This window comes from Pseudorasbora parva, chromosome 13, assembly GCF_024679245.1.
Source record: "Pseudorasbora parva isolate DD20220531a chromosome 13, ASM2467924v1, whole genome shotgun sequence".
NCBI classification, from domain to species: Eukaryota; Metazoa; Chordata; class Actinopteri; order Cypriniformes; family Gobionidae; genus Pseudorasbora; species Pseudorasbora parva.
Window position 1 is genome coordinate 23596603 of NC_090184.1, and position 25907 is coordinate 23622509.

Sequence of the window (25907 nt, forward strand, 5' to 3'; positions counted from 1 at the left end):
TTTATATGCAGTATTTACATTTATTGTACACCAGATTGGTCAGAAATATAAGAGCAGCACACATACCCATAGAAAGTTTACGTACAATTTATCGACCTTGACGACTACATGCGATTTACTGTACAAAGGCATGATTAATGCATTTACACAAGTCCATGCTCCAGGTTGGCCATGGGATTGTCACATTAATACACATTTAAAGACTTCAAAGAACAAATAATTCTGCAAACTTTCTGAGCTGGTTTTCCAGAGCCACGTGACATTGATGTTTCAGCCTATTAGGACTAATCTGAACAGGAAAGACAAAGGGACATTGTTCCATAATGTCATATATTGAACAAATTCAATTATCTGGCTTCTGTGTGATTAAAACATTAGCATGGCCATTTATCCAATTAGTCTGGCTAATTAGAAAATGGCTTTATAATAAGTCTGTTCACACACATTAAGTGAGTCCATTGTGTGTTTGTTTATGTATGCATGTTTACGATTGAATGAAAATTGTGCATTATTAAGTCATTATTGAATTGTGTTGGGGATTTTTTTTGCACCAGCAAACATCAATGGCCACTCTTTAACAGTCCACAGTCAGAGCAGTGCAAATGCAATGAATATTTACATTGTTCATGGATATACAAAATAATCTGTTAGTATGGAAAAAGATTTAAAAGATAAATGTGACTTTTCATCTTGCAATTTCGACTTTTTCTCAGAATTGCAAGATATAAATATACAACTCTGACTTCTATTCTCAGAACTGTGAGATATAAACTCGCAATTCTGTGAAAAATAGTCATAATTGTGTCATATAAAATTGCAATTACAAGAAATCATTCTGAATTGTGAGAAACATTTTCGCAATTACCTCCTTATTTTTTATCCATGGCGGAAACAAGCTTCCATATATTAGATAACGTTAAAGACAACTACAAAAAAGTAGATACAAAGCCTCACTTATTAGTGTTTATAATGGCAGAAAGGCAAAAATGCTGATACATTACATTTGCAATTTTTGGTTGTGAGTACAAACATCTAATAGTTCACTTCTTCAACATTGTAGACCAGACCGAGTTCCCCGAAGGGAGCCTCTACTCTTGATGTAAGTTCGGGCATGACAAATAGTGAGCAAAGTTACAATTCAACAGGTTTACAAGTATTTACAACTCGACAATCGTACAAGTTACTATGACCACTAGAAATAAACCTACTATAGATTCAGCATCACATTCACTGTACAAACAATATTTATTTCCCATGAAATTAGTTAACGTTACTGTTACTTTCATCAGAAGCAGAATTTGAGAAACTTATCAAGGTTTCAAGCATGTGAATCAGTAACTAGTAGTCCAACAGATAGGAAGCAGAGAAACGTGGGGAAAGGCCAGTCACCTTTTTCGCCCAGAAAGAAAGGAAATCACCATCTGACCCCATTCATCCTCAGACAAAACCTGAATGTATTCCACCTGACTGTGTCTGCTCTCTAGAGTCTACGCTCATTCTCATGTTTTTCATTAACGCTAAGAATGTCAGACGAAAAGAGCTTCTATGATTCACCCCCCAAAATAAATAAACAAATAAAACATAATAATATGGCAAAGAGAGAGGGAGCAAGTAATTGATACCACAAGTGATGTGCGAAATTTGGAGGTTCAGGTGGCGTCATCCTCATCATCCAGGTAGTAGTTGAGGGTGATAACAGCGCTGATAAATTCCCCCAGCTCCACAAAATCGGCTGTGATGATGTTTACTCCACTTTCCCCGGGTCGCTGAGAGCGTATCCACTGCATCATGCTAGGAAGAGCCCTGAGAGAACACATATATACTTTAGTTACCGGTAATTTAAGTTTGAATTACTATTACTACTATTATATTACTGTTAAATGAATATTGATTTAATAGTATTATTTTTTCCATTATTAAAGGCACAATATTTAAGATTTTTGGATTAAAATATAAAAATAAAATAAAAACCCACTAGAACAGTGTTGTATATTCTGTTGACCTGTGTAATTGTTTTATCCCAAATGTTTCCAAGAATGTTTAAATCCAGAGAAATAAGCGATTATAAGCAGGTGCATCACCTATCAATGACAGCTTACCCACGTTACCCTCGATTTCCTTGTTTTATTTTGTAAAAACCATGGAAAACCAGACACTATATATTATGTTTTTTATTACAGGTGAGCAACTCTTTAGATACATCCATCCACCGAAAACTAGTCATTGTTATATAGCTCTTATTGTTTAAATCTTGTTTTCTTGATCTACCACGAGTACCATGTTTTACTATACTTAATATTTATCTATCTTACTGCAGTGTGCAACAAGTGTCTCATAGTAGTACCGAGAGAACGCACAGAGTAGCATAATAACTTTTAACACACTCAAATAACGAGGTAACCCTTTACAATAAGGTTGTATGAGTCATGTGTCATGAACTGGCTTTTTTATTTTTTTCTACTGTTGTCTGCGGTCAACTAATGACGTTTGTGTGGTTTTTACATTCAAAAACATCACAACCAATAAGTAATAGTCTATTTTCTACACTGGTTTTGAGGCTCTGTCCAAAACGCTGGGTTTTGATGGGCGTGCAACACTGGAGACTTGGAAGTAAACGCCCACGGCTTGGATTGGATAAGATTTGCATATTTAATGAGCTTCAGAGAATGAGGGAGAAGCGGCAACCGGAATGATTCTCTCGACCACAGGGCTCGTAAACGTCTTTATCAAACAAACACAATGATTTATTTCTCATCGACCCGCGATTGATTGGAGTATCATTTTTATATTACACATAGGCCGCAAGATCGGACGATATAAGCGTAAACTGCACGTACACACAAATACGTGCGCGTGTGTTCCACCCTTCAGAGGACAACTGGAGAAAGAGAGAACAGCAGAACAAGAACGGAATATAATGAGATTCATCTGGATTTGTCTACAAACGATTCCGCAGTGACCTGAAGTGAACATGTCTTCCCCACGTGAGCTGGAACTTCATTAAAAATAAAGTTCAACCACTCATTCCTAATATTAAATGTTCTTCCACAACCAGGAATAGTGCAATATCTTAATCTTCCTCGGCATGTTTAATGTTGTTGACCAGCTAGCACGAGCCCTATATGAGTCGGTCGGTGGGCGAGGCTTCTGGATTAGACGTGCTGTAGATTCTGTAGAGGCGGTGTTTCGTCACGCACTGACGTATGAAGCACAGGACCGTTTGCTGAGCCTGGGGTCTATAAAAGCTTTTCTTTGACTAACAAGGAAGTTTTCAGCTCTGAAACTTAGAGGATAATCTTATATTACCATGACCTTTTATATAATATAGAAATATATATCAAAATTATTATATATTTTCAATTCATCACCCCTTTAACATTAGTTAATGCATTAGTTAACATGAACTAACCATGAACAACACCTCTGTTTAGCATTAGTTAATCTCTGTTAACATTAGTTCATAATAATACAGCTGTTCATGGTTTGTTCATGTTAGCTCGTGGTGCATTTACTAAGGTTACCAAGATTTTAATGATGCATATTTAATAATGCATACAATTATTACATAATTAAATATTAAAATTAACATTAACAATGATAAATACATGTTTTTTAAGTGCAGTTCATATTCATGTTAACTAATGTAGCTAACTAATCTTAACTAATGAACCTTATTTTAAAGTGTTAACAGTAAGGTATTTAATATGATAAAACAGTGCTGCCCCAGATACGCGTGACCAGAAGAAGCGAAAAACGGGTGTCTACGGCATAATAAAAGCTCTGTGAAATCAATGCGCCATCAAGCTACGGAAAATTACACATCGTGGCTTTAAAATATTCTCACTGACACTTTTCAGTATTGAATGAATGTATGTGTATTTATAATCAACATTTATCTTGCATCGTCTCAGTGCATTGTGGGACAGCATTCTCTCTGAAGGATAGATTTTTGTACATTTTGCATTCTCAATGAAAGGAGCAAATTTGCCTTAAAATTATGTCAAAATAGAAATCTTGTATAGGATCTAATTTCCACCACATATGGAAAATAAAGCATGCTTTGCTAATTCACATTAAAAAAAATAACAAGTATGAAATTAAAAGTCCCAATGACAACATTCTAAATTATGAAATTCTAAGTCACAAGGGCACAATAAGTCATAATTATGAGATAAAGTTAAAATTATGGGCCAAAATGATTAATTATGAAAATATAAAAGTCATAATTATGACAGTTTAAATTTGTGTCATAATTACACATTTTTATGTCATAATTTCATAATTTCATTTACCCAAAGCAAGATTTTTGTTTTCTTATGTGACCAATGGGGAATGAAATGGGCTTCCATAAAAATAAGGAGGAAGCATGATTACGTTTTGTGATTAGGATGCTATCTAGAGAGGCATCTCACAAGGTTTTGTAACAAAACTAATATGTATTGTCAGCTGGGTCTGTCTATAAATGTTAATGCACCTAAAATGGGGTCACATCAGCAAACACAGCCCCATCCATATGAGGACTATGACTCAGGAGATGTCTCATGCTGTACTGCTAACTCCGAGGTGATGCAACGGCTAGAAGGCTTTATCAGCTAATAAGAAAGCATGCTTGTCAGATTGCAGTGTGCCGGCAGAGGCCGTATCATTTTACTGCCCCACCTCTCCCCTCATCTATAATTAATTTTCCATCAGCACAGTTGAGGCAGAAAATAATGACACATCCTACCAAAAAATCACATTGGCTTTGGTCATAAAATGAACCTATGTCCAATGTGCACAATTTTCATGGAAAATTGAGAGTCGATGCTTAACGTGTTAACGTGTCAAAATGAGTCTTCCAGTAACCAGGGTGACTAACTCTGGTTTCAACTCTGCCCTTTAGTAATGTTCCAGTTACACTAAGCAGAAATAATGTGCAGCTCCTTACTAAATACCCGGGGGGCTCTGCTTCGTATATGGAGGGTGAAGGTGGTATCACAGGTATGATTACGGTTCAGAAATGGTTCCACTTTTTAAAATACTATAACTTAATGATGCTTGGTTCCATTAAAGGGTTACTTCAGTGATTAGCATATGGCTTTGTATCAGTTGAAACCCTGGAGTATATTCAAATGATTGTGCTTTCCCCCCTCATATCCCCCTGAGACAAGAGATTTATGCATTTTATTTCTGGAAAAATTCCTCCTATGACGCAAATTGACGATATTTGCATCATAGGAGGAATGTTTGGCCAAAGGCTAAAGACTACAGCCAGCAGAGGGAGCAATTTCCTCGTGTTTTGAACCCGCGCATGGGGGATGGAGATCACACTCAGAGCTCAGCTCGCAGCAACAGGCACTCATTTAAACAGAGCTATGGTGAAGGATGTAAGTCTTTTAACTTCTTAAATTAATTTCTATGAAAGGAAAGCTTGCAAAGGCATGAACTAAAACGCGCCAGACTGAATATATGCCGCGAGTGTAGTCGCGATTACCTCAGCTCTCATCATGAGAGCTCATTTATCTTACTCCTGCAGTTAGTGCTCAGTGCTGTGAATACTCACACAAATTCTTCTACCAAGTTTCCTGCACTAGGAACCATAGGAAGCTTCCATGGGAAAACCGCTACTAAATCTAAAATACCATTCAATAGGTTGGCATCCTACGTTTCAATATCTGTCAGTACTGCTCTCTTTAGTTCTGGTCTCTATATGAAGCCCCTTCTGAAAAGCGCAATGTTCTCTGATTGATTGGCCATGGCCATTGTGTTGTAATTGGTCAAGATTCAAGCATGTATTGAAAATATCTTGCTGCTTAGGTTTGAACACACTACTAACCAGGCCTTTGACTCTTTTTGTATTATTAAAATGAGGAATATTGTGTTGTATGTTCTCGGAAGAAAACTCAAGACCACAATCAAGGCGTTTCAGGGAGTTTAACTGATATAGAGAATAACTCCCTTGGGGTGGGCTTTTTGCTTTGTATCTTTGTAGACCCTTTTCATGCTCAAACAACAATATTATAAACAAAAAAGTTAAACATTTAAATAGGACGCCTTTATGCATTGTTAGACTTTAGTATGGTAACTGACTGCTGTTCATACACTCTTAGAAGAAAAGGTTCTATATAGAACCCTTTTTAAGTGCAAAAAGAGTTTTTGTCATTATAGAACCTTTTTAGCATAAAAGGTTATTTGAAGATGAGTAAAGAACCCTACACTGTAAAAAATGTTGGTTGTTTTTTGTTGGTTTAACTTAAAAAAGTAAGTAACCTGGTTGCCTTAAAATTTTGAGTTTATTGAAATTAAAAATTTGAGTTGATAAAATGAAGGAAATTTGTTTAGTAAATAGAAACTCAAAATATTTTTGTATCTGAACCACATAAAAAATTTGATAAATCATGAAAATAGCACTATTTGGCATGTTTCACTGCGTCATCAGAAATAACACGCACACAATTAACCAACATGCTTACAAAATCTTTTAATAATATTTTAATAAAGGTTGTCGAATCTCAAAAAATGTTCATTGTATTAACTCAAAATTTCAATTTCAATGAACTCAAAATTTTAAGGCAACCGTAACTTTTTTTCTAAATAATTTTTTACAGTGTATTGTTCTATATAATGAACCGTTTTTTCTAAGAGACTGCATTAAACATGCACATTATGAATTTTGTCTGTGGTATTTTATAACAAATAAATAAATGCATTAAATGTTATCACATTTTTTGTTTGTTTAGTATTGTTATATGGCATATTTTTGATTGCACCTGTAAATCTAAAGATTATGAAGAGTCACTTAAAGGGGTGATGAATTGAGAAATGTTGATATATAAAAGGTCATGGTAATATAAGAATATCCTATAAGTTTCAGAGCTGAAAACGTCCTTGTTAGTCAAAGAAAAGCTTTTATAGACACCAGGCCCAGAAAACGAGTGTTTGCTTCTACTGACGTCAGTGTGCCATGAAACACAGCCTATACAGAATAATAAGCGCGTGAAGTTCAGTAGCCCCGCCCACCGACTCAAGGGAACACGCAAGCAACAGCAATAAACTGAAGATTATAGCAAGACACTGCGCTATTCCTGTTGTGGAAGAACACACTCGTGCACGTGTATGTGTGTGCACCCGGTTTGCGCTTATATCAACCAATCGCGGGTAGATGAGAAATAAATAATTGTGTTTGTTTGATAAATATGTACTTGAATCAGTCTGGTTGCTGCTTTCAAATAACCCCTCCCTCACGTGAACTGAACTGACAAATGCTTGATATGACAGCGGAGCTGAGCTCATTAAATATGCAAATCTTATCCAATCCTAGCCGTGGGCGTTTACTTCCAAGTCTCCAGTGCAGCACGCCCACCAAAACCCAGCGATTTGGAGAGAGCCTCAAAACCAGTGTAGAAAATAGACTATTACTTATTAGTTATGATGTTTTTGAATGTAACCACACAAGCGCCATTAGTTGACCTCAACAGCAAAAAAAAGCCATTTCATGACACCTTTAAAGGTCTGGTAAAAACACCTTTTGCTAGAATTGTTTGAACATATTTACTATCTAAATTGTTTCTTTATCTGGAAAAATATTGTGTCGAAAAATATTCTTTCTCAAATTTACTCACAGAACATTCTTTTAAGAAACTCCTCTTAGAACCATTAATTCCTTTATGATTCCAATGCCTAGATATTATGGCTACGCTTAGCTGCCTGCCCAATGGCACTCTATATATCATGTCTGCTGACAGGCGAAAAGGAATTACAGAAGATGACAGACGCAGATGCCAATGTATTCCATGCGGGATGCGGAAAGACCCCCTCTCAGTCATTTGAATAAGCAGAATATTGGTTCACCCTGGAATTAATGCACTGAATATGTCATTCTGTCGTCCAGAGCCATTTGGAAATCTGCTTTCAGCCAAGAGTTTCATGTTTCTAACCAAGCCTGACAAATCCTGATCAGTAAAGCCCAAGAGACTCTGAGTAACGGCTAATAACTGTAATGAGATTAAATTGGGACTGTAAAAAATCTGCCTGGTGCTGATTTGAAGATATACAGAAAGCGAGTCAAGTTCTTTGAATGCACACATTTCACAGAATGGATTTTGTAATGGTGTATAATATCCTACCTCTCTGTGATGGTCTCCCTCAGACCGCTGGTGACACCCTTCATGACCGTGCTTGCTTTGGGAGTGAGAACCACTTGGGACACAAAAAAGGTGCCCTTACGTCTTCGATCCTTTACTGAGGCTTGAAGGAACTGAATCAGCTTCTCAGGATCTGTGGTATTGGCCCAAGGAGAGGGCATCATCTGACCCGGCCACAGGAAAGGAACCTCCAGAGCCATGGGATTGTGATAGAAGACCAGCACCTGAAACTCTTTCTCCCAGAGGTACTTCAGGCTTACCTCCTGAGCAAACACTACCGGACAGAGTCGGTCTCCAAATACGGTGCGCAACATCTGGACCAGTTTCTCATGATGGAGGTTCTGCACGCCGTAGAAGTGGTTGAAGTCCAGGAACACCACCTCGCGAGCATGGGAGGCCAGGAAGGTGCTGATCTGCTCCAGGCCTTCGCGTACAGTGGCGCTGAACAGGCCGTGTGCAAAGAAGAGCTCGTTGTCGGGGTCTCTGGGTTTGGTGGAAATGCGGAGGTCGAAGAAGCGGATGCCTGCCTCCAGCTGGGTGGTGAAGTTCATGGTCTGTGTCGCCAACCACTTCCTCATCAGCTTCTTGGCCACAGTGCCAAACACAGAGACAAAGTTCTGCACTGTCTCAGGCTGCTCCGGCCCAACTGGTGAGGCTTCATCGATGTAAAAACTAAAAGAGTCGTGGGAACCTGGATGAGAAGATTTCTGAGTTAGTGAACATAACTGAGTAACTGAGTTAGACATCTCTAGAGAGAACACAAATGTGATGATGACAAATGAGTGATACAATTTTCTGACTCATATAAAGTATTCTAAAGGGAACTGAATGGGTATCTCATGCAATAGCAAAAGTCACTGGCTATAATGTAATGTAATGTAATGTAATACCTACACTACCATTCAAAATTTAAAAGAAATGAATACTTTTAATCAGATATGATAAAGACAACATTCACTTTGCTATAAGGAAAGGCCTTAATGTAATGTAATGTAATGTAATACTTTGCTTATTACATTTTATTGAACCTTTTTTATCCATTATCCATTAAAAATCTCCTTCACAGGAGTTTCCTGGCTAAGATGGACAGCGATACAAACAGTTTCAATCGCAGGTTTATAAAACGAAATATCAACAAAACTAAAAGCACTTAAAAACAATTACACATCATTGAGTCATCTTCCAGTGGCTGAATAGTAGATTTAAAATGTTCACCAAGTTTTCACCAACCCCGAAAACACCTACACTACCATTCAACATTTAAAAGAAAGTCATGCTTTTATTCAGCAAGGATTAAATCAATTGATCAAAAGTGACAGTAAAAGCATTTATAATGTTTTTAAAAGATTTCCATTTCAAATAGATGCCCTTCTTTTGAACAGCTTTGTAAATCTTTTGAGTGTCAATTCAGAATATTTGAATATTTCTGAAAGATGGTGTGGGACTGAAGACTAGAGAAATGGCTGCTTGGTGACCATAAGACAAAAATATTCAAATGTTCAGTGTTTTGATATTCTGTTAAGAAGCTTAATTAGTTTAAATTCAAGTTTAAGGTCAGATTGAACTATAAGTTGCAACTGACTTCACTACAGTGTTGTAACGTATTTATAAATGCAATATTGAATAGAGGGTGAGGTTTTATTTTAACACACCTCCTCTCCTATGTATTGCTTGTAACAGACGGTTGGAGGGGAATGGTTAAGGATATTCTACTCAATTTTTTTAAGGGAAAAAAAAGAAGTCTAACTGAAACATTCTTGGAAAATGTTTTTAGATAATAACTGAAAGACCTGTCGGAAGTTTAGTAATGGTGACGTTAAAATCGCGGGACAGTGGTGTAGTCTGTTTATAGCCTATCTTTCGCTTTTTACTTCTGCCGACTGCATTTAGGCTTCAGAATTTATAACGGTTGTGTTCATCTGTGATCTTGATGGACAAACTTTATAAGTATCAAACTTTTGTTGATCACAGCTTGTTTTTAGCAATACTCCAAAAGCCTATGGGAATCCTATTGAGTTTTTCCAGAGGGAACCATTTTTCTGTCAGGACCACTATCATCAAAGATAATTGACAATTTCATATAGTTCAGATTGGCGGCATGGATTTATTCTGGACAAGAACTCCCTCCACATCCATGCAGTTTAGCATGGATAAGAGCAGGGAGAGCAGTAATAACCCCCTTTAGGATAAACAGAACAGAACCAACATAAATGTATTGCAAATATAATAAATGTTATATTTAATGTTTAGCATCATTTGGGAATTTAGTCTGATTCAAGGAGAATCAGAATGCCAAATCTTGACTGGATGAGAGGAGGAGCTGGGGAGGGAGGAGGGTAATTAGCTCTTAAGAAACATTAAAGCTTTTGATACTGAAGGAGCTTATATAAGTAAGCTGTGATACATATCGTATTCCTATAGGTAAACGTAGATCAGCTGACAGTCAGCTGACGAGAACTTGACTTTTGTGACTTTCCGGAATTAACGCTACGCTTGATATTGAATATCCTGAAATATGAAAAAAATCAAATACTTTATTAATTTATTTAGTTAAAAAAACACAATAGCATAAGACTGTAGGGATCAGCTTTTCAAATTTGGCCCCATTTGCTCATAAATAATAGACCAGCCCTGTTCTGTGGTCTGGTGGACTTCACAGACAGGCACAAGACTCGGAATACACATCAAATGTGCCATTTGGGATGGGGCCATCTGCTCTAAAAATGATAAGAACAATCATTTTAAGGTTACTTGCTCTGAAAAAGACTTAAATCTAATACTGCTTGAAAATCTGTAGTACTTTTGTACACCAGGAACCGAAGAATACATATAATGGCTGCTGTAATGGCTAAATGAAATAAAGGAATAATGCAATAGCCAACACTTGCATCCTGACTGCAGCAAGAGGAAAAGCGTTGCCAGGGCCTACAGGATAATAACACAGAGTTCACAAGCACGCTTTCAATGTAAATACAGAGCAAAGCCAGGTGCTATGTTTGATCTCAAAAATCAAAACAACTATTAAAATAGATGCATTGCTAATGTAATTAAATGAAAGCATTAAGCAGTCTATAACAGGCGAGTGTGAGAGAGACTCTCCGAAAATTATTTTTGATGAATAAACAATGTGTCCCTGCATCTGAAGGCAGCACTGTAGCCATCAACATTCACCATGGGATAGGGCCATTAGGCAAACAGCTGTCTGCTCGGCAAAGACATCTCAGCAATCACCACTACAACAAAACCAATGGAAATGATGGAGGCAGGAGATGCTGCGGTAACAAGCAAAGGAGAAGAAAGAAAGAAAGAAAGAAAGAAAGAAAGAAAGAAAGAAAGAAAGAAAGAAAGAAAGAAAGAAAGAAAGAAAGAAAGAAAGAAAGAAAGAAAGAAAGAAAGAAAGAAAGAAAGAAAGAAAGAAAGAAAGAAAGAAAGAAAGAAAGATTTGCTAACATTTCAGTTCAATGACAATCTGTCTCTATGATGACAATAATGTGTCATGTATCTAATGAATGCTCATTAAACAGATTGATCTGGAAATACACATACTTTGTTTCTGTGTCAAATTCAGATTAATGAGTAACAGTGTATGTCTCATTTCCCTCCTTGACACAGGTAATGCCTTCTGGTTCGTGGAAACGGAGGGAAGTCTTCACTAACACAATTTTCATGTATATCTCATTGAATCAGAGACCATGAAGGAAGGTAATATGATAATGTAACTGTAAGATCGGTTTTTACCTAGCACAGTATATTACTATTTTAACATGGTTTTCATTCATTCTCTCCAAACACAACACCTATAATATATGCTACAAATTGTCTTTTATTACATTTTTTAAAGAGGAGGATCAATTAGTTATTTTTTTTATGAATGAATAGCAACTTGTCTTTTCTCCTTAAGGTGTAACTTGTTCAAACCTTAAAGGACCTATTATGCCCCTTTTTTACAAGATGTAATATAAGTCTCAGATGTCCCCAAAATTGTAAATGCCCATTTTTGTGTGGTAGGAAAAAACATGCTGTTTTCAGGCATGTGTCTTTAAATGCAAATGGGCATTTTAAGAAGAGGGTCGAGCCAGTACAATTTTTGCCTGAGATACTCTGCCAAAAACTAACATTTGTTTAGTTTTGGTTATCATCTCTATCGCGGTCATGCTCATGTGATATTGCGGTTCTCCATGCTCATGAAAGTTCATTATCTGCATGCATTTTAAATCCAGATCAGTCTTAGTCTCTGCCTCAGATGTCACACCCATGGACCATTGGCTGAACGTCTGATCGGTGGTGGGCTGTCAGGCCCCCCTCTGTCAAAATCAAAAATATTTATTTTTCATAATTAAATAAATTAAATGAATGTGTCTAAATGAAATTACTGTGTATTTCAGTACATTACTATTATATTTTCAGAAAGAATATGGTTATTTTTTTGTGAGTCTGAGCTGTATTTTCTTGTATTTAAATGCATCACTGCTCCGTGGAACAGCACTAGTATATCTAGCCTTCCATTGAAGCTGCCCTTTTCCTTTGTATCATAACTTTAACTGACATGGGTAATCAGCCAATCAAATTTTGTGTAATAATGTGTAATAATAGAACGCCCCAGACGCCCAGTGATGTGTCGATGCTACCCTTCGCTGATGTCATTAGCCATTTGAACTTTTCGCAGGTTGTGAGTGATCTAAGTGAAATAAGCTATGGCCTCTGCGGATGACGGGCTGCGTTCTAATGAGCTTTGTGTGCATCTTGATGTCAAGCCGGTAGCTGACAAGCTGTGTGTGTCTCTTTTGATATTCTTGTTGATCCATGTTTTTTGTATAATAATTTAGTTTGTTGAGTATTTGTGCCAGTGAGTTGATTTTGTCTAAACGGTGACATGGGAGAGCAGTGATATCAATAAATAGTTAAATTGTCTTTTTGTCTCGCGTGTCCTTTTATGTTGCTTTCCTCCTTCCCAATAAGCACTTGAAAGCGGCGCATAACAATAGTGCATACAGTGCAAGTGCATCATAGCATTCTGTATGTATTGTGTGTGTGGTGTTGTTATGGCGGCGGCCTATACACACACTTTTGAGTTTCAAAGTTGTCTTCTGATTGGTTAAATTCTACAGTATATTCTAGAGACGTGTTGCGATCTTTAACGGTCCGCCTAGAAACAAAAGTCGTGACGCCAGACTTCGTGTTTGTAACTGTGACAATAAGCACTTACCAGGATCAACTAAATGCTGGATTTTCAAAAATATTAGAAGTTTGCGACTCCATTGATGCAGTAAACTTGCACAACGTTCCTGAATGAATCATTTATAGATGCATGCCGGTCTGTTATTGCAGGGACATAGAATTTACATTTCCACGCCCCTAAACATGACACGGAACAAAGCAAACTATATTGGGTTGTGTGAAATGTCAGTCAAACTGGGCGGTCCTTGACCAATGAAAGCTGCGATAGTCCAGACCTGCCATCAGTCTGAAGGTCTGGATATGCAAGACTATCATCAGTCTAAACTTCTGATTTTTGGTTTTCAGAGTGTACACACCCGATGCGTGTGACAGAAAAATGGCTGCCAATTGGCGCATCCTGTGAGTATTAAACTAAGGTCTCTCTCATGTGTTATTGGCCCTCATTTATCAATCTTGCGTAGCGTATATGTTGGCGTAAGATTATGCTTACACTCCTCTCACCGCCTAATTTATGAAGCTGTTTTCACCTCTGCAAACCAGGTGTACGCAATAGTTGCCCTTGATAAATGCTGCGGCTGAAAACGTTCGTCATTAGAATAACACGCTCCTATATATTCAAGTCTCCGCCTCCCCCACGTCCTCCTTTTATGCCATGGACACACAGAAGACGGCAAAGAAGCGTATTTAATCAGAATATCTGCAATGTGTTGAGGTCCTAGGTCATTGAGAGATTTATAAACAAGTAGTAGTACTTTAAAATCGATCCTAGATGGAACGGGAAGCTAGTGTAAAGACCTGAGGACTGGTGTGATATGGTCATATTCTCTGGTTCTGCTCAGAATCCTGTCAGCAGCGTTCTGTATGAGCTGCAGCTGTCTAATGGTCTTTTTGGGAAGGCCGGTGAGAAGGCCATTAGAACATAAGTCAATGGGCTGACTCCCTGATCAGTGCCCTGACTAGTGGACTAGTAGCTAAGATGATTGAGACGCGCCCATCGAGACCATCACCAGGGAAGTGGAAAAAAACGAAATTGTTTTATTTGGGAGTTTAAAGAGTGAGATTAAAGGCACCAAAAAAATAAACAAATATGGACCCATATTACGAGTACTGTTAATAGTGTGGAGGTTGAGAAGTGCACTGCAGCAGTTTAAATAGCTGTTTGGATGAGAAATTTACAGAAGCTTATTGCATTCACTTGAGAAAAAAAATCTACTCTGTTTTTCTGAATTAATGACTTAATTATCTCAGAATTATGAGATAAAACATTTTTGAAAAAAATATTTTGTTCCGTTTTTCTGAAATAATGAGATCCCTATAAATCCTGCCAAGAGCTCTATTTTAGCTGGATTGCATGGAAGTAAACATGTCCTGCCTTTCAAATTTAATCCGGATTTATTTTACTTTGGGTTTGAGACATTGTCTTTAAGTAATAACATTTTTATTGTTTTTAGTGCGTCAACTTTGTGCAGACACCTCAAGACAGCAGAAAAGAACATTCTGATCTGCTTGACATTGCTATTGCACTCCATGGGGATCCAGTATTTTCAACAATTGCCTGATTGTCTCTTGTGTCACCACGTAGCCAGCCTGAATGCATTTCAGATGCGTCATCTTAACACGATCACATAGTAATGTGTATCAATAGTACGAGTGTGAAATTGTGTCTAATGTATATCGTCTGGAATGTATATTGTGTGGAATGTATACTGAGATAAAGCAAGTGCTATGCAGTCTTTCGCGTGCATATGATATGCACTTTATGGCGTGCATATGATACGCTCTTGGGTACATGTTCATGCTCTTTGGTGGGGTGGGGGGTTCGTACGTATAATACGCCATAAAGTGCGTATCATAAGCACGTGAAAAACTGTGTACCATATGCACACCAAAACTCATTTTGGAGTATACATTCCACAAGATTGCACACTTGTATTATTTATACGCATTTTCATGAGATCGGGCTCGCAAAGCATCTGATATGGAGAAAGAGACAAATTCTTGAGGTGTCTGCACAAAATTGACGCACTAAAAACAATACAATTTATATTACATTAAGACAGCAGCAATGTTTCAAACCCAAAGTAAAATAAAACTGGATTAAACTTGAAAGGAGGGACATGTTTACTTCCATGCAATCCAGCTAAAAGCAGGATTTTGAGGGATCTCATTAATAGAGATAATTAAGTCATTAATTCAGAAAAACAGAGCAAAATATTTTTTTTTCAAGAAAAAAATATCTCATAATTCTGAGATAATTAAGTCATTAATTCAGAAAAACAGAGTAGATTTTTTTTTCTCAAGTGAATGCAATAAGCTTCCGTACCTATCACAGTGCATTATTTTACAGCACGTTTTCAAACAATTAGCATTTAATTTCGTATCACGGCACATGAATTGGGGTGTACAAGAGTAATGATGATGTGATGTGGAGTAGCCTACCATTCATTCACATTAATAATTGCATGACAATTTGTAAGATTCTTTTTATTAATATTATTATGATTTTTATTATTAATGACGCTTATTGTTATTTAGAAGAAGAATGTCATTATTATTTATTTTGTTATTATTTAAAAGAAGAAGAATGTAATTTTTATTATTTTGTCAGTCTGAATTATTCAGTCCCAGTCCGTGCGCAGCTGCCGCACAGGCTCGCAACTGGAGGAATACATCCCTCAAATGCTTTGGTAGCCTATAGTCACACAAATTAAACATTGAAGTCTACGTTGCACAAAAATAAACACAGAATGTTGTTGTTTTTTACAGTGGGTCATAATATAGCATATCTTTGTCAGTGCGTTTTGTGGTGTTATTGTTTTTCTGCGCATTTTCGTACTAACTTAAAACGTGTGTACACCACCTCCTGAGCTGGCGTAGGATTTGAGCGTGCCGTACGCCAACGTCCATATTGATAAATCTCAAAGTCACCGTGGGTTTGGGTGTACGCAAGATGTACGCTGGAAATTTGTTGTACGCACTTTTGATAAATGAGGGCCATTGTGTTTAAACTGTCAAATACACACAAGGTTTGTCAAAAACACAAAGTTCCCATAAGCAGTCGGTTATGTCTAACTCAAACAGCAAGTAAAGAAATCACGTGTATATTAGATCTGTGTATTAAAGCGAAAGCAGCATACCTACTGCTTTATATGTTGTTAACGAATCAAACAATGAAAGAAAAACAGAAAATCACTCACTGCTCTTGAATTAATAACTTTAGTAACTTTAATAAGATTATGTTTCTTAATTGAATTCTGCTGTTAAATGCTCTGGTGAGGAGATAAACATAGCAGACTGTGTACAACTCACTCAGGGCGGGGTCTATGCTAATAAGGCAGAGTCTGCCAGCAGTCATGGGCGGGGCCTAAGCATATATGACATCACAAATGCTAGAATCTGCAAACGGCTTGTTCTGAAACACTTCCTGTGGTCTATAAGGATTAAAAAAAAGAAGAGTGGATTGATTTTTACCATTAGGGTAAAAAGAAAACTTCAGATTTTTAGGTTCAAACAACATTTACAAGTACATTTTGCATAATTATTATTGCTACACTGAAGCTGTATTATGATTTACATCCATACATTTTAAAGGAAAAGACATCTAAAACAGAGTATGTTTGAAAACAAGATGAATTTCAACAGGCCTGAACAACTTCAGCTTCATAAAGATCCAGTGCATTTATTTTGCTTTCTAATAGCTCTTCAGCTAAATGCAAAGGAGTGTCCCTGCTTTGAGATACACTGGGCTGATAGGAAGGTTTGAGGAAAATTATTTCTGGGAAAATTAACCAAATGAAAGTGACTGATTGGTCTCATGTTTCACCTCTGAACCTCAGGGAGGAGGAACATTAGAGCAGATTAAAGAATCCAGAGACGATTTTTGAAACAATGCATTTTGTTGTGTATAGAAGCACTAAAGTTTTTACTTTTAAGGAACAAATATTTTCATTCCTGAATAATGATTACTCAATAAAATACACAATATGACAAGACACCTGTTCACAATACCACTGAACGGCACCAATATGAAAAAAGTATTTCAATGATTTCATCCTGAGCCTTGTTATACTGTGATTTAATGTTTTTCTTCATGAGGATATAAGGAAGACATGAATTATTATCCAATTTGATCTTTCAAAATTTCCCTGGGTTGACTGTCCAACATCAAATATTTCATTGCAGAGAAATGCTAGTCATTCTAAAATATAGAAACCAACAGCAGCAGCAACACTTACAGCAGATTCTATTCAAGGGTTTACTGTCAACCCGTAGGCTGCTGTGTGCAGTAACTATTTATCACAAAAGACTGACATGTCACTGACATCCACAGGGAACCGCCTCACAGTTCAGCAGGGAAAGAAGTCAACATTTCAGGAAAAAGTGAATCTTTTTTCCAATGGTGACTGTGCTTTCATGTCTGTGGTCACTTAATATTTTCCATTTATCTTGTTTTATGAGACATGGCAGGGTAAAAAAAAACCTCTTTTGGTTCTAAAGTGCAGGATTAATGGATGAACAATTGGATGGGTGGACAGATTTAAAGATAAATCAGACACACGCAAACAGTGCCTTCGAGGTTTGAGACCATTACAATTTTTCATGCCACTAGTGCAACTTTAAGTAACTGAAATCATTTTGTGCGTGTGATCTGTCAGGAAATAAATAAATAATCCCTATACACCTCATCGGGAAACATTTTGGGTAGGCATTTTTTGACATCAAAGCAATGCAATGCTCTACTAAGAAAAATGAGCGATAGGACAAAAGAAAAATGGGTAATTAGAGCCATTTTCTGAGAACACTTATCTACAACAAAGATGTGCCGTGAATTTGATGATTTTTTTGGTCTCCAAATAAGCATGCAGTCAAAGTGAATATACTTCAAGAGTTTAGCTTATGGATGCTGTTCATGGACAGGAAAAAGACTTGGCCTAGCAGACGAGTTTCTGCTCACACACTCCTGCTGCCTCAAGGTCAAATGTCTAGACCTGTCAAGAGCACTCCTAACATACGACTGCAGTTAGATTACAAAGCCTCAGTGAAGCTCATCAACAAAAAGCTGTGGTTAGTGATGTAAGCCTTCTTCCATTCTTCATTAGTGAATTGGTGGGATTACATACGCTACCATGTATGAAAAATAGGGCAAGATAACTAGCAGTGCTCCAGAGCCCTTCAAAAAACATTTTTATTGTTCATTCAACAACTAACTGAAAAATGTCCACAAAAATACTACATTTTAGGTTTTTATTCTTTGATAAGAAGGAATGTATGGAATAAATTAAATGTAAAATATATTAAAATATAAAAGTTATTGTATGTCATAACATTTAAAAAAAAAATGGTACTGTTTGTTAGCCTGAGTCTGATAGGGCTCCATTGGGCTGTGATTATGGGGTTAAAATGCCTCTGCACTCAATTGGATAGACAGCCAATCAGAGCAACGGAGTAAGCGATGTGTGTTAACTCGAGCGACCGCGCTGCGTAGTTGTCAACAGAACTCAACAGCATGCACGCTGGAAATAGTAGAAAAAGAAGTGTAAGCGATCTTTGATGATGTTGTAAAAAAGAATTTCAGGATACACAGAGTACTCGCCAACACAATTATCATTTTTGAGAAAAATAGCAAAGGTAAATGCATATACAAACATATTCTCCGTTTAGGATTAGAACGAATTCAACCAAACGCACTTTGGTGACGTTACAGTTGATCATCGTATAAGGCCCGGCCTGCCAATTTGATTGGTCCAATCAGCTCTGGTTCGAGCTTCAAGCATAGTTGCTCCACAACAGATCAAGTCCAGACCGAACTTCCCGACCTTAAATGTTGTGGGAGGCGCTAAATTTAGGTTCAGCTGGCAGTTTAGCTGTTTGTATTTTTGTACTGAATAAAACGTCCAATTTTGTCAAATAGGGTGTCAAATTTTGTTCAACTTCCCCTCCACTAGATGGCAGACATGTCATACTTCATCTCCGACTCAAAAAAACATCATGATTCTATACAAAATCTTCGAGCAAGAGCGCATTGAATCAGTGCAAACAAAAGATTAGAAAGCATTAGATTATGATTACTATTATTATTAATGAATATGCAAATTAGATGGGAAAATGTAATCCCTACATAAACTTTGGGTCATCCTTAATATTTCTGTAATTTATAGAAAGTTTCTATCTTTTATCACTTTTAAGATATAATCTTTGGAAATTAAGATGTCAAACTCGAACGTTTTAGGAAAAAAACTCTGGCGCCTAAAGGGTTAACTGCTACATTATTAAAAATGAAAGTTTCTGTTAACATTAGTAATGCAATGTGAACTAACATGACACCTTAACATAAATACTCGACCATATAATGTTAAAACCTCATCCTAACAAATGAAACATTATTGTGATGTTTAAAACAGCATAGAAAAGAAAAAGATTTTGCGTGGCAAAGATATGCATGTTAAAGCTCAACAAATGCAAAATACACACAGATTTTCTGTTTCTACAGTTTCTGCCATTGGCTGCCACTCAAATGCTGATTACATGATTAAGTGGCAGAGATACATGAACATATAAGAGACATGGCATGAATATCAATTATGACTCTCTATAACACTCCATAACACCTAATGAGACCAGGTTCCATGCCTGTTTCTGAAATGCAACACCCTGGGCACTTTCCAAGCATAGGTGGCCGATAAAGCAGCGGTGTCCTGCTTATTCTGTGGGCTTTAGCACAGCCACTCAAGGCACTGACACAATTCCTCTGCCCCGGTCCTGCTGCCAGTGCAGGTGACAATGGCAACTGTAACGGGGTGATGACCTCATCAAGCCAGCCATCCAGCTGAGCACAGTAGTGTAAGAGCCACACAAAAGCTCGTCTCTGCAGAAGCAGCACTTTTCCACCAGGTACGCAGGTTCATTTTGTACCTAAACTCTGTTCAGTGTCTACAACAAAGGGATAAAAGCATCCCTTGGTGACAACAATCCCCACTGGCATGTACAATATGCAAGCAGAACGAATACTTATATCGCAACAAATAAACATGTTGAGTTGCAACAGGAGGGTCAGTTAAATCTTTAATCTGAGAAGAGGTTTGAGAGGCTACAATGATTTCTTGAGCCTCTTAATTTGGAATGACTATAAAAAGAGTTCCGATAGAGGAAATAAAAGACACTAGATTCTCTTAGCACAAGCACTGACCTTCACGCTGCAGGAGGTGGCAGAGACCGTTTTTGAGCGACAATGCTTAAAAATATCAAGCTTTTGGATGTCCTTATAATATGTCTACAGGCTGAGTTTGATGTCGTTTCAAGCAGAATCTTTCAAAAAAGATTGTAGGGGAAGGAACTGTTATTAGAAATACATTTTGGCTGAGAGTGCAAGATTTACTGATAAAGATTGAAAAAGTCAACATGAGTGGCTATTTGTAATCCATTAAATGAATGTGTTTCTGACAAAAATTGTGAATTGAGAATTAACCCATTGAGAATTGATTTGATTGTGAAAAGTGGTAGTAGTTACCTGAATGGAGCCAGACCAAACACAAGTTTGATAGATGGAACACTATAGAGTGCAACAGTCGTTGTCTGGCTATCACCAGGCCAAGCTCAATATAAAATTTAACATTAGTCTGGGGAGTCTGCTCTGTATTTTCTACTGCACAAGAGACATAATAAACGAGCATTATTCAAATGACTCTGTATGCAATTGGACAGTCCTTTAACCAATCAGACCACAAGAGCCGTGATCAACAGGCAACGACCCATCGCTTCTCGATCCGTCATCATGTTAAAATAATAATATGTTCATTTTCTCCATAGGGAAACCATTTGAAACGGTATCTTTTAACTGTTAAAGACCTACTGTGGTGAAAATCAAGTTTTTAATGTTGTTTATTTGTAAATATATGGTTTTTAATATGTCTTAAGACAAACCATGTGCACATGGGAACATGGTTTGTGTAACATTAGCAACACATTATTAACAGTTTAATAACTTACACCAAAAGGCTAATCATATGAATTACCATTATGTGTGCAACGTTGTAAAGAGTAATACCACTGTGCAGCGTTTACTTCAGTAATTTGAGTAAAGTTGAGCGAGTGAATCTCTGAGCTGGTGTGAGTGAGTGGAGGCGGGACTAATTTGCATATTCATGGCTCCGCTTATACTAAATTAAAGGCCGTTGAATTAACTTCAAGCTATTTTAAGAAATGAAGACACTTTTTTTCATAGGAAAAAAACATTTAAATATGTAATTTTGGTGATCAAAGTGAGTCTTAAGGGTTAAAATGATTGACTAAAAGGGGGCCTTTAAAAACGAAATTTCAGGTAAAAAAAACTACCGATGGGAACCAAGACCGCTGAAAATATACTGTAGGTGGGGACTGTTGCACTCTATTGGTTAATCATTTCAAACAGTCAGACTCAGGATGGCCTAAGTCATATCAGAGGGGGAAAATATTCTGAATAACATGCACTAGAACAACACCATAAAACATGGAATAGGAACATACATTAACAATGTAAATAGGTTGATTTTAGATTTCTGCTGCTTTTAATATACAGCCATTATGCAAATTTCAGAAAACAAAAATACTTTTTTTTTTTTTTGGAGAATCATGCAAACCTCTAACAGCCTGACAATATGACAGGATGAAAGCAAAAGTGCCTCAGGCTGAAATAAAACACTACTGAAATATGCATGAGACAAAGGCGAAGGATCAATGATTATATTTTAGGAATTTATCTTGTGGAGGTAAAATGACCATTGCCTTCTCTAATTATATTTGTGTACATCTAAACAAACAAAAAAATGCTTCCAGTGGGTTAAACAAAATCAAGTTTGACTAACATTGGGTCAGAGCAAAATAGATGAATGAATGGACAGACAAAAGTGTTTTTATTGATAGATAGATAGATAGATAGATAGATAGATAGATAGATAGATAGATAGATAGATAGATAGATAGATAGATAGATAGATAGATAGATAGATAGATAGATAGATAGATAGATAGATAGATAGATAGATAGATAGATTTACCTTTCAATGGATCTCTTTTTCACATCTTCAAGAGTTAATCTTAACTGTGCATTGTGAGACCAACTCAAAAGTGCACAGATTTGCGAGATATGTGTAGGAGTAGTACGTGTCCAGAATTCTTACTTAAGACATAATTCGTTCAGAGCCTTTTGATAAACAACTGCTACACTACAACTTTCCATCACCCACCCACAGCCTTGCCGGCAACACTGTTTTACAAAAGTTTTACAAAAGAGTGATGATGGCACTGGGTCAAGATGTCCTTAAGTAGGAAATTCTGCATCAGTGCTACTGCTGGAATGATGAATCCAGACCAGACCAGTATCAGTGGCAGGATGTGATCTCCACTGCAGCTGTCCATACAGATGATGCAGATTAGTTTGCAGTCATACAGTACGCTGAAGTCAGAGCACTTACTGTACAGTATGATGAAGAAAGCAGTATGCTCCCTGTGGCACATGGTTGAAATCAGTGACATAGACATAATCAGGGTTTTAATCAGAGCTGTCCGGGCTGATTGCTCCAGCCTTTGGTGCTGTTCAATCACAATATACAACAGCAAGTGATTAAAACTGGGTTTTCCCATTTGAAGTAATAATGGTTCATCTTGTTACATATTTGTTCATACTATGCCCTTGGTTATACCCTGTGATTATTTGGCACTGCAATTTGGGACTACAAATGGGGTTGCACCCTGCTTAAAAGCTGTTGCTTAACCCATGATTTAAAATGCCAGTGTAAAAAGCCTGCATGAAGGTTAAAAACAGATTTCTGGAAGTACTGAGCGTTCAATCACTATACTGGTCTCAACAGAAAATATTGACATACACTCAACAAGTGATGAATCATTTGTACACCATGAACATGGGCAACGCCTGTATGCAAACACATCTTGCATCCTCTGATTCCACAATGCCTTCCAATATGTTTTATTGCTTTACACTTAAGGAAAGTATCAGCAATCACAGTTCCTATAGTGATTAGAGATAGGAGCCATCAAGGCAAGTTACTCACAATTGCAAGTTGCGCACAATTGGAGTGTATCGTGGAGAGTACAAGCCTGCGTGAAAGGTGCTATGGGGTATGGTATAGAGTGTACTATAATTGAATAAAGTGTTACACAGTCTTAAAAATAATGGTGGGCGTTTTCACAGCGAAGATTTTGGTTACTCAAAGAATCTTCCAGGGAACAGTTCTAAAAAACAAACATAATGACTACCTAACAAACAAAAAAACCTTATTTTATAGTGTGAGGAACATTTTCCAAATGGAAAGGTTCTGATTTCTTCATGGAACCACAAATTACAATAAATAACCTATTGTTTTAAGAGTGTTTTAAGGTATTATGGAAATTAATGCCTATGAATAAGGTGTTTAGTTTTTTTTTAGTCTTGCTTATCAATTAGCTCTTGAGTAATGTAAAAAAAAAAGTGACTAAGCAATTCTTTACAGTCGTTTTTTATTATTATTTTATTTACTGATTGCATCATTTTACTGATCATCAAACTACATTATGGGTATTATATATATAATATCTGTGTTATTTCGTAATATTGTAGCCTACAGGTCAAGGATGCTGTGGCACATGTGTAATGCGTCTCTTAATCCATCGCAGAGACGGATTGCGAGCCCCGAGCAACAAGTGTCCTATTTAATTCATGGCACACGTCTTAACATTATTATAACCTCATTGGATTGGAGCAATATTAATGTCGACAACCTATTAGTCACACAATAGCTTATGCCGTAAGCAGAACCCATTTTATATCATAAGCAGAACCCTCTTACTGCAATGTGCGTTTTAAGCAAGAGTTGATTAAAATAATAAAAATAGCCTACTAAAAACTTTTTGAAAGGGCCAGTTAAGTCATTCAAGAACCTGACCATAACCATAAGCAACATATTTCATTTATAGGTGTACAGGCTAATCTGCAGAAATGTCTTACTGTCCACAGTTACTATTCTTCCACTGCGCGCAATTGAAAGGAATAACGAGGCTTACCCGGTATGGCGAGGTTGGTAAGAGGAATACTGTGCAAGGTTTCAGGTAAACTTGACATCCAGTCCGCATAACGGAGTTCGCTCTTCCCCTGAGACGAAGCCATGCCGTCGGTTCTCCGGTGCTCAGTGTCCGTGCGTCGCTCTGAGTGCTCTAGTATTCAGCGCCCGCGCTCGCGTGAGTTCACAGCACGAGCATCATCACCACACCCCCGAGACGGCGCGCGCCGCACATACATCAGTTCAAGAGCGTCTTTACGAACATACATAAGCTCGTTGCTCGTCACAGGTCTAAATTATTCTCTCCCATGTGTCTGCACGGTGGGTGTGGGCGCAATTAGATAGCCTGTGGCGCGCGCAAGGCTCGTGAGGATTTAATTAATTCATTTGATGTTGTTGAACAATTACTGTTTGTGCCGAGGGACAGGGCGGACAAATCGTCCACCCGTGCTTCACACGCATCCTTTTTTCACGCTGAACATTAACACAGTGGTCGTACATGTGTGCAAGTCTGAATTGTGAAGCAGTTCAAGTCGCGTTTGTGCAACAAGTGTACACAAACAGATGCAACAGCAAGCTTAATTTACAGATTGGATAAATATTCTCAAAGAAGATTAAAAACATTTAAACATTGAATTGAAAAGAGTCGCCATTCACGTTCATGTTTAACCAGGAGATCAGTTGTCTCCAAATAGTCCAGGAGGACATGTAAGTGTTAATTCATACGATTTCACAGACACGGTTTTAAGATAGTCCCAGAATAAAATGCATGTCTGAGCCGTTTTAACTTAGGCCACATTGCACAGTGTCATTGTTTTGGCTCAAGATGCACACCATGTGTTTTTTCTCTGCCTTCTTAAGCCCTGTCTGTGAAATCAGGCCATATTTGGTAGAAAATAGGAAGAGTCATTTTATTGTTTGTTATCCATGTGTGTGTGTGTATATATATATATACATATATATATATATATATATATATATATATATATATATATATATATATATATATATATATATATATATAGTCTTGTTCAAAATAATAGCAGTACAATGTGACTAACCAGAATAATCAAGGTTTTTAGTATATTTTTTTATTGCTACGTGGCAACCAAGTTACCAGTAGGTTCAGTAGATTCTCAGAAAACAAATGAGACCCAGCATTCATGATATGCACGCTCTTAAGGCGGTGCAATTGGGCAATTAGTTGAATTAGTTGAAAGGGGTGTGTTCAAAAAAATAGCAGTGTGGCATTCAATCACTGAGGTCATCAATTTTGTGAAGAAACAGGTGTGAATCAGGTGGCCCCTATTTAAGGATGAAGCCAACACTTGTTGAACATGCATTTGAAAGCTGAGGAAAATGGGTCGTTCAAGACATTGTTCAGAAGAACAGCGTACTTTGATTAAAAAGTTGATTAGAGAGGGGAAAACCTATAAAGAGGTGCAAAAAATGATAGGCTGTTCAGCTAAAATGATCTCCAATGCCTTAAAATGGAGAGCAAAACCAGAGAGACGTGGAAGAAAACGGAAGACAACCATCAAAATGGATAGAAGAATAACCAGAATGGCAAAGGCTC

The 25907-nt window shown here is 37.2% G+C and overlaps 1 protein-coding gene across 1 annotated transcript; it reads right to left on the reverse strand.

Annotated features, from left to right (window-relative positions):
- Positions 1–24595, reverse strand: plcxd3 (phosphatidylinositol-specific phospholipase C, X domain containing 3). The gene is made up of 3 exons (XM_067413538.1): positions 24336–24595; positions 8106–8814; positions 1–1803 (listed from the first exon to the last, which is right to left on the reverse strand). The coding sequence occupies exons 1-3, from the start codon at positions 24436–24438 to the stop codon at positions 1650–1652; spliced, it is 966 nt and encodes a 321-aa protein (XP_067269639.1). The 5' UTR covers positions 24439–24595; the 3' UTR covers positions 1–1649.
- Positions 24596–25907: the final 1312 nt, after the last annotated feature.

What these genes read in the sequence shown, in the direction of transcription:
- plcxd3 (XM_067413538.1), bottom strand. Translation starts at nt 24,438, where the DNA reads ATGGCTTCGTCTCAGGGGAAGAGCGAACTCCGTTATGCGGACTGGATG. An exon ending in TACCAACCTCGCCATACCGG is followed by an intron (nt 8,815 to 24,335) that starts GTAAGCCTCGTT and finishes CTTCTCATCCAG; the next exon opens with GTTCCCACGACTCTTTTAGT. An exon ending in AGGGAGACCATCACAGAGAG is followed by an intron (nt 1,804 to 8,105) that starts GTAGGATATTAT and finishes GTGTTCTCTCAG; the next exon opens with GGCTCTTCCTAGCATGATGC.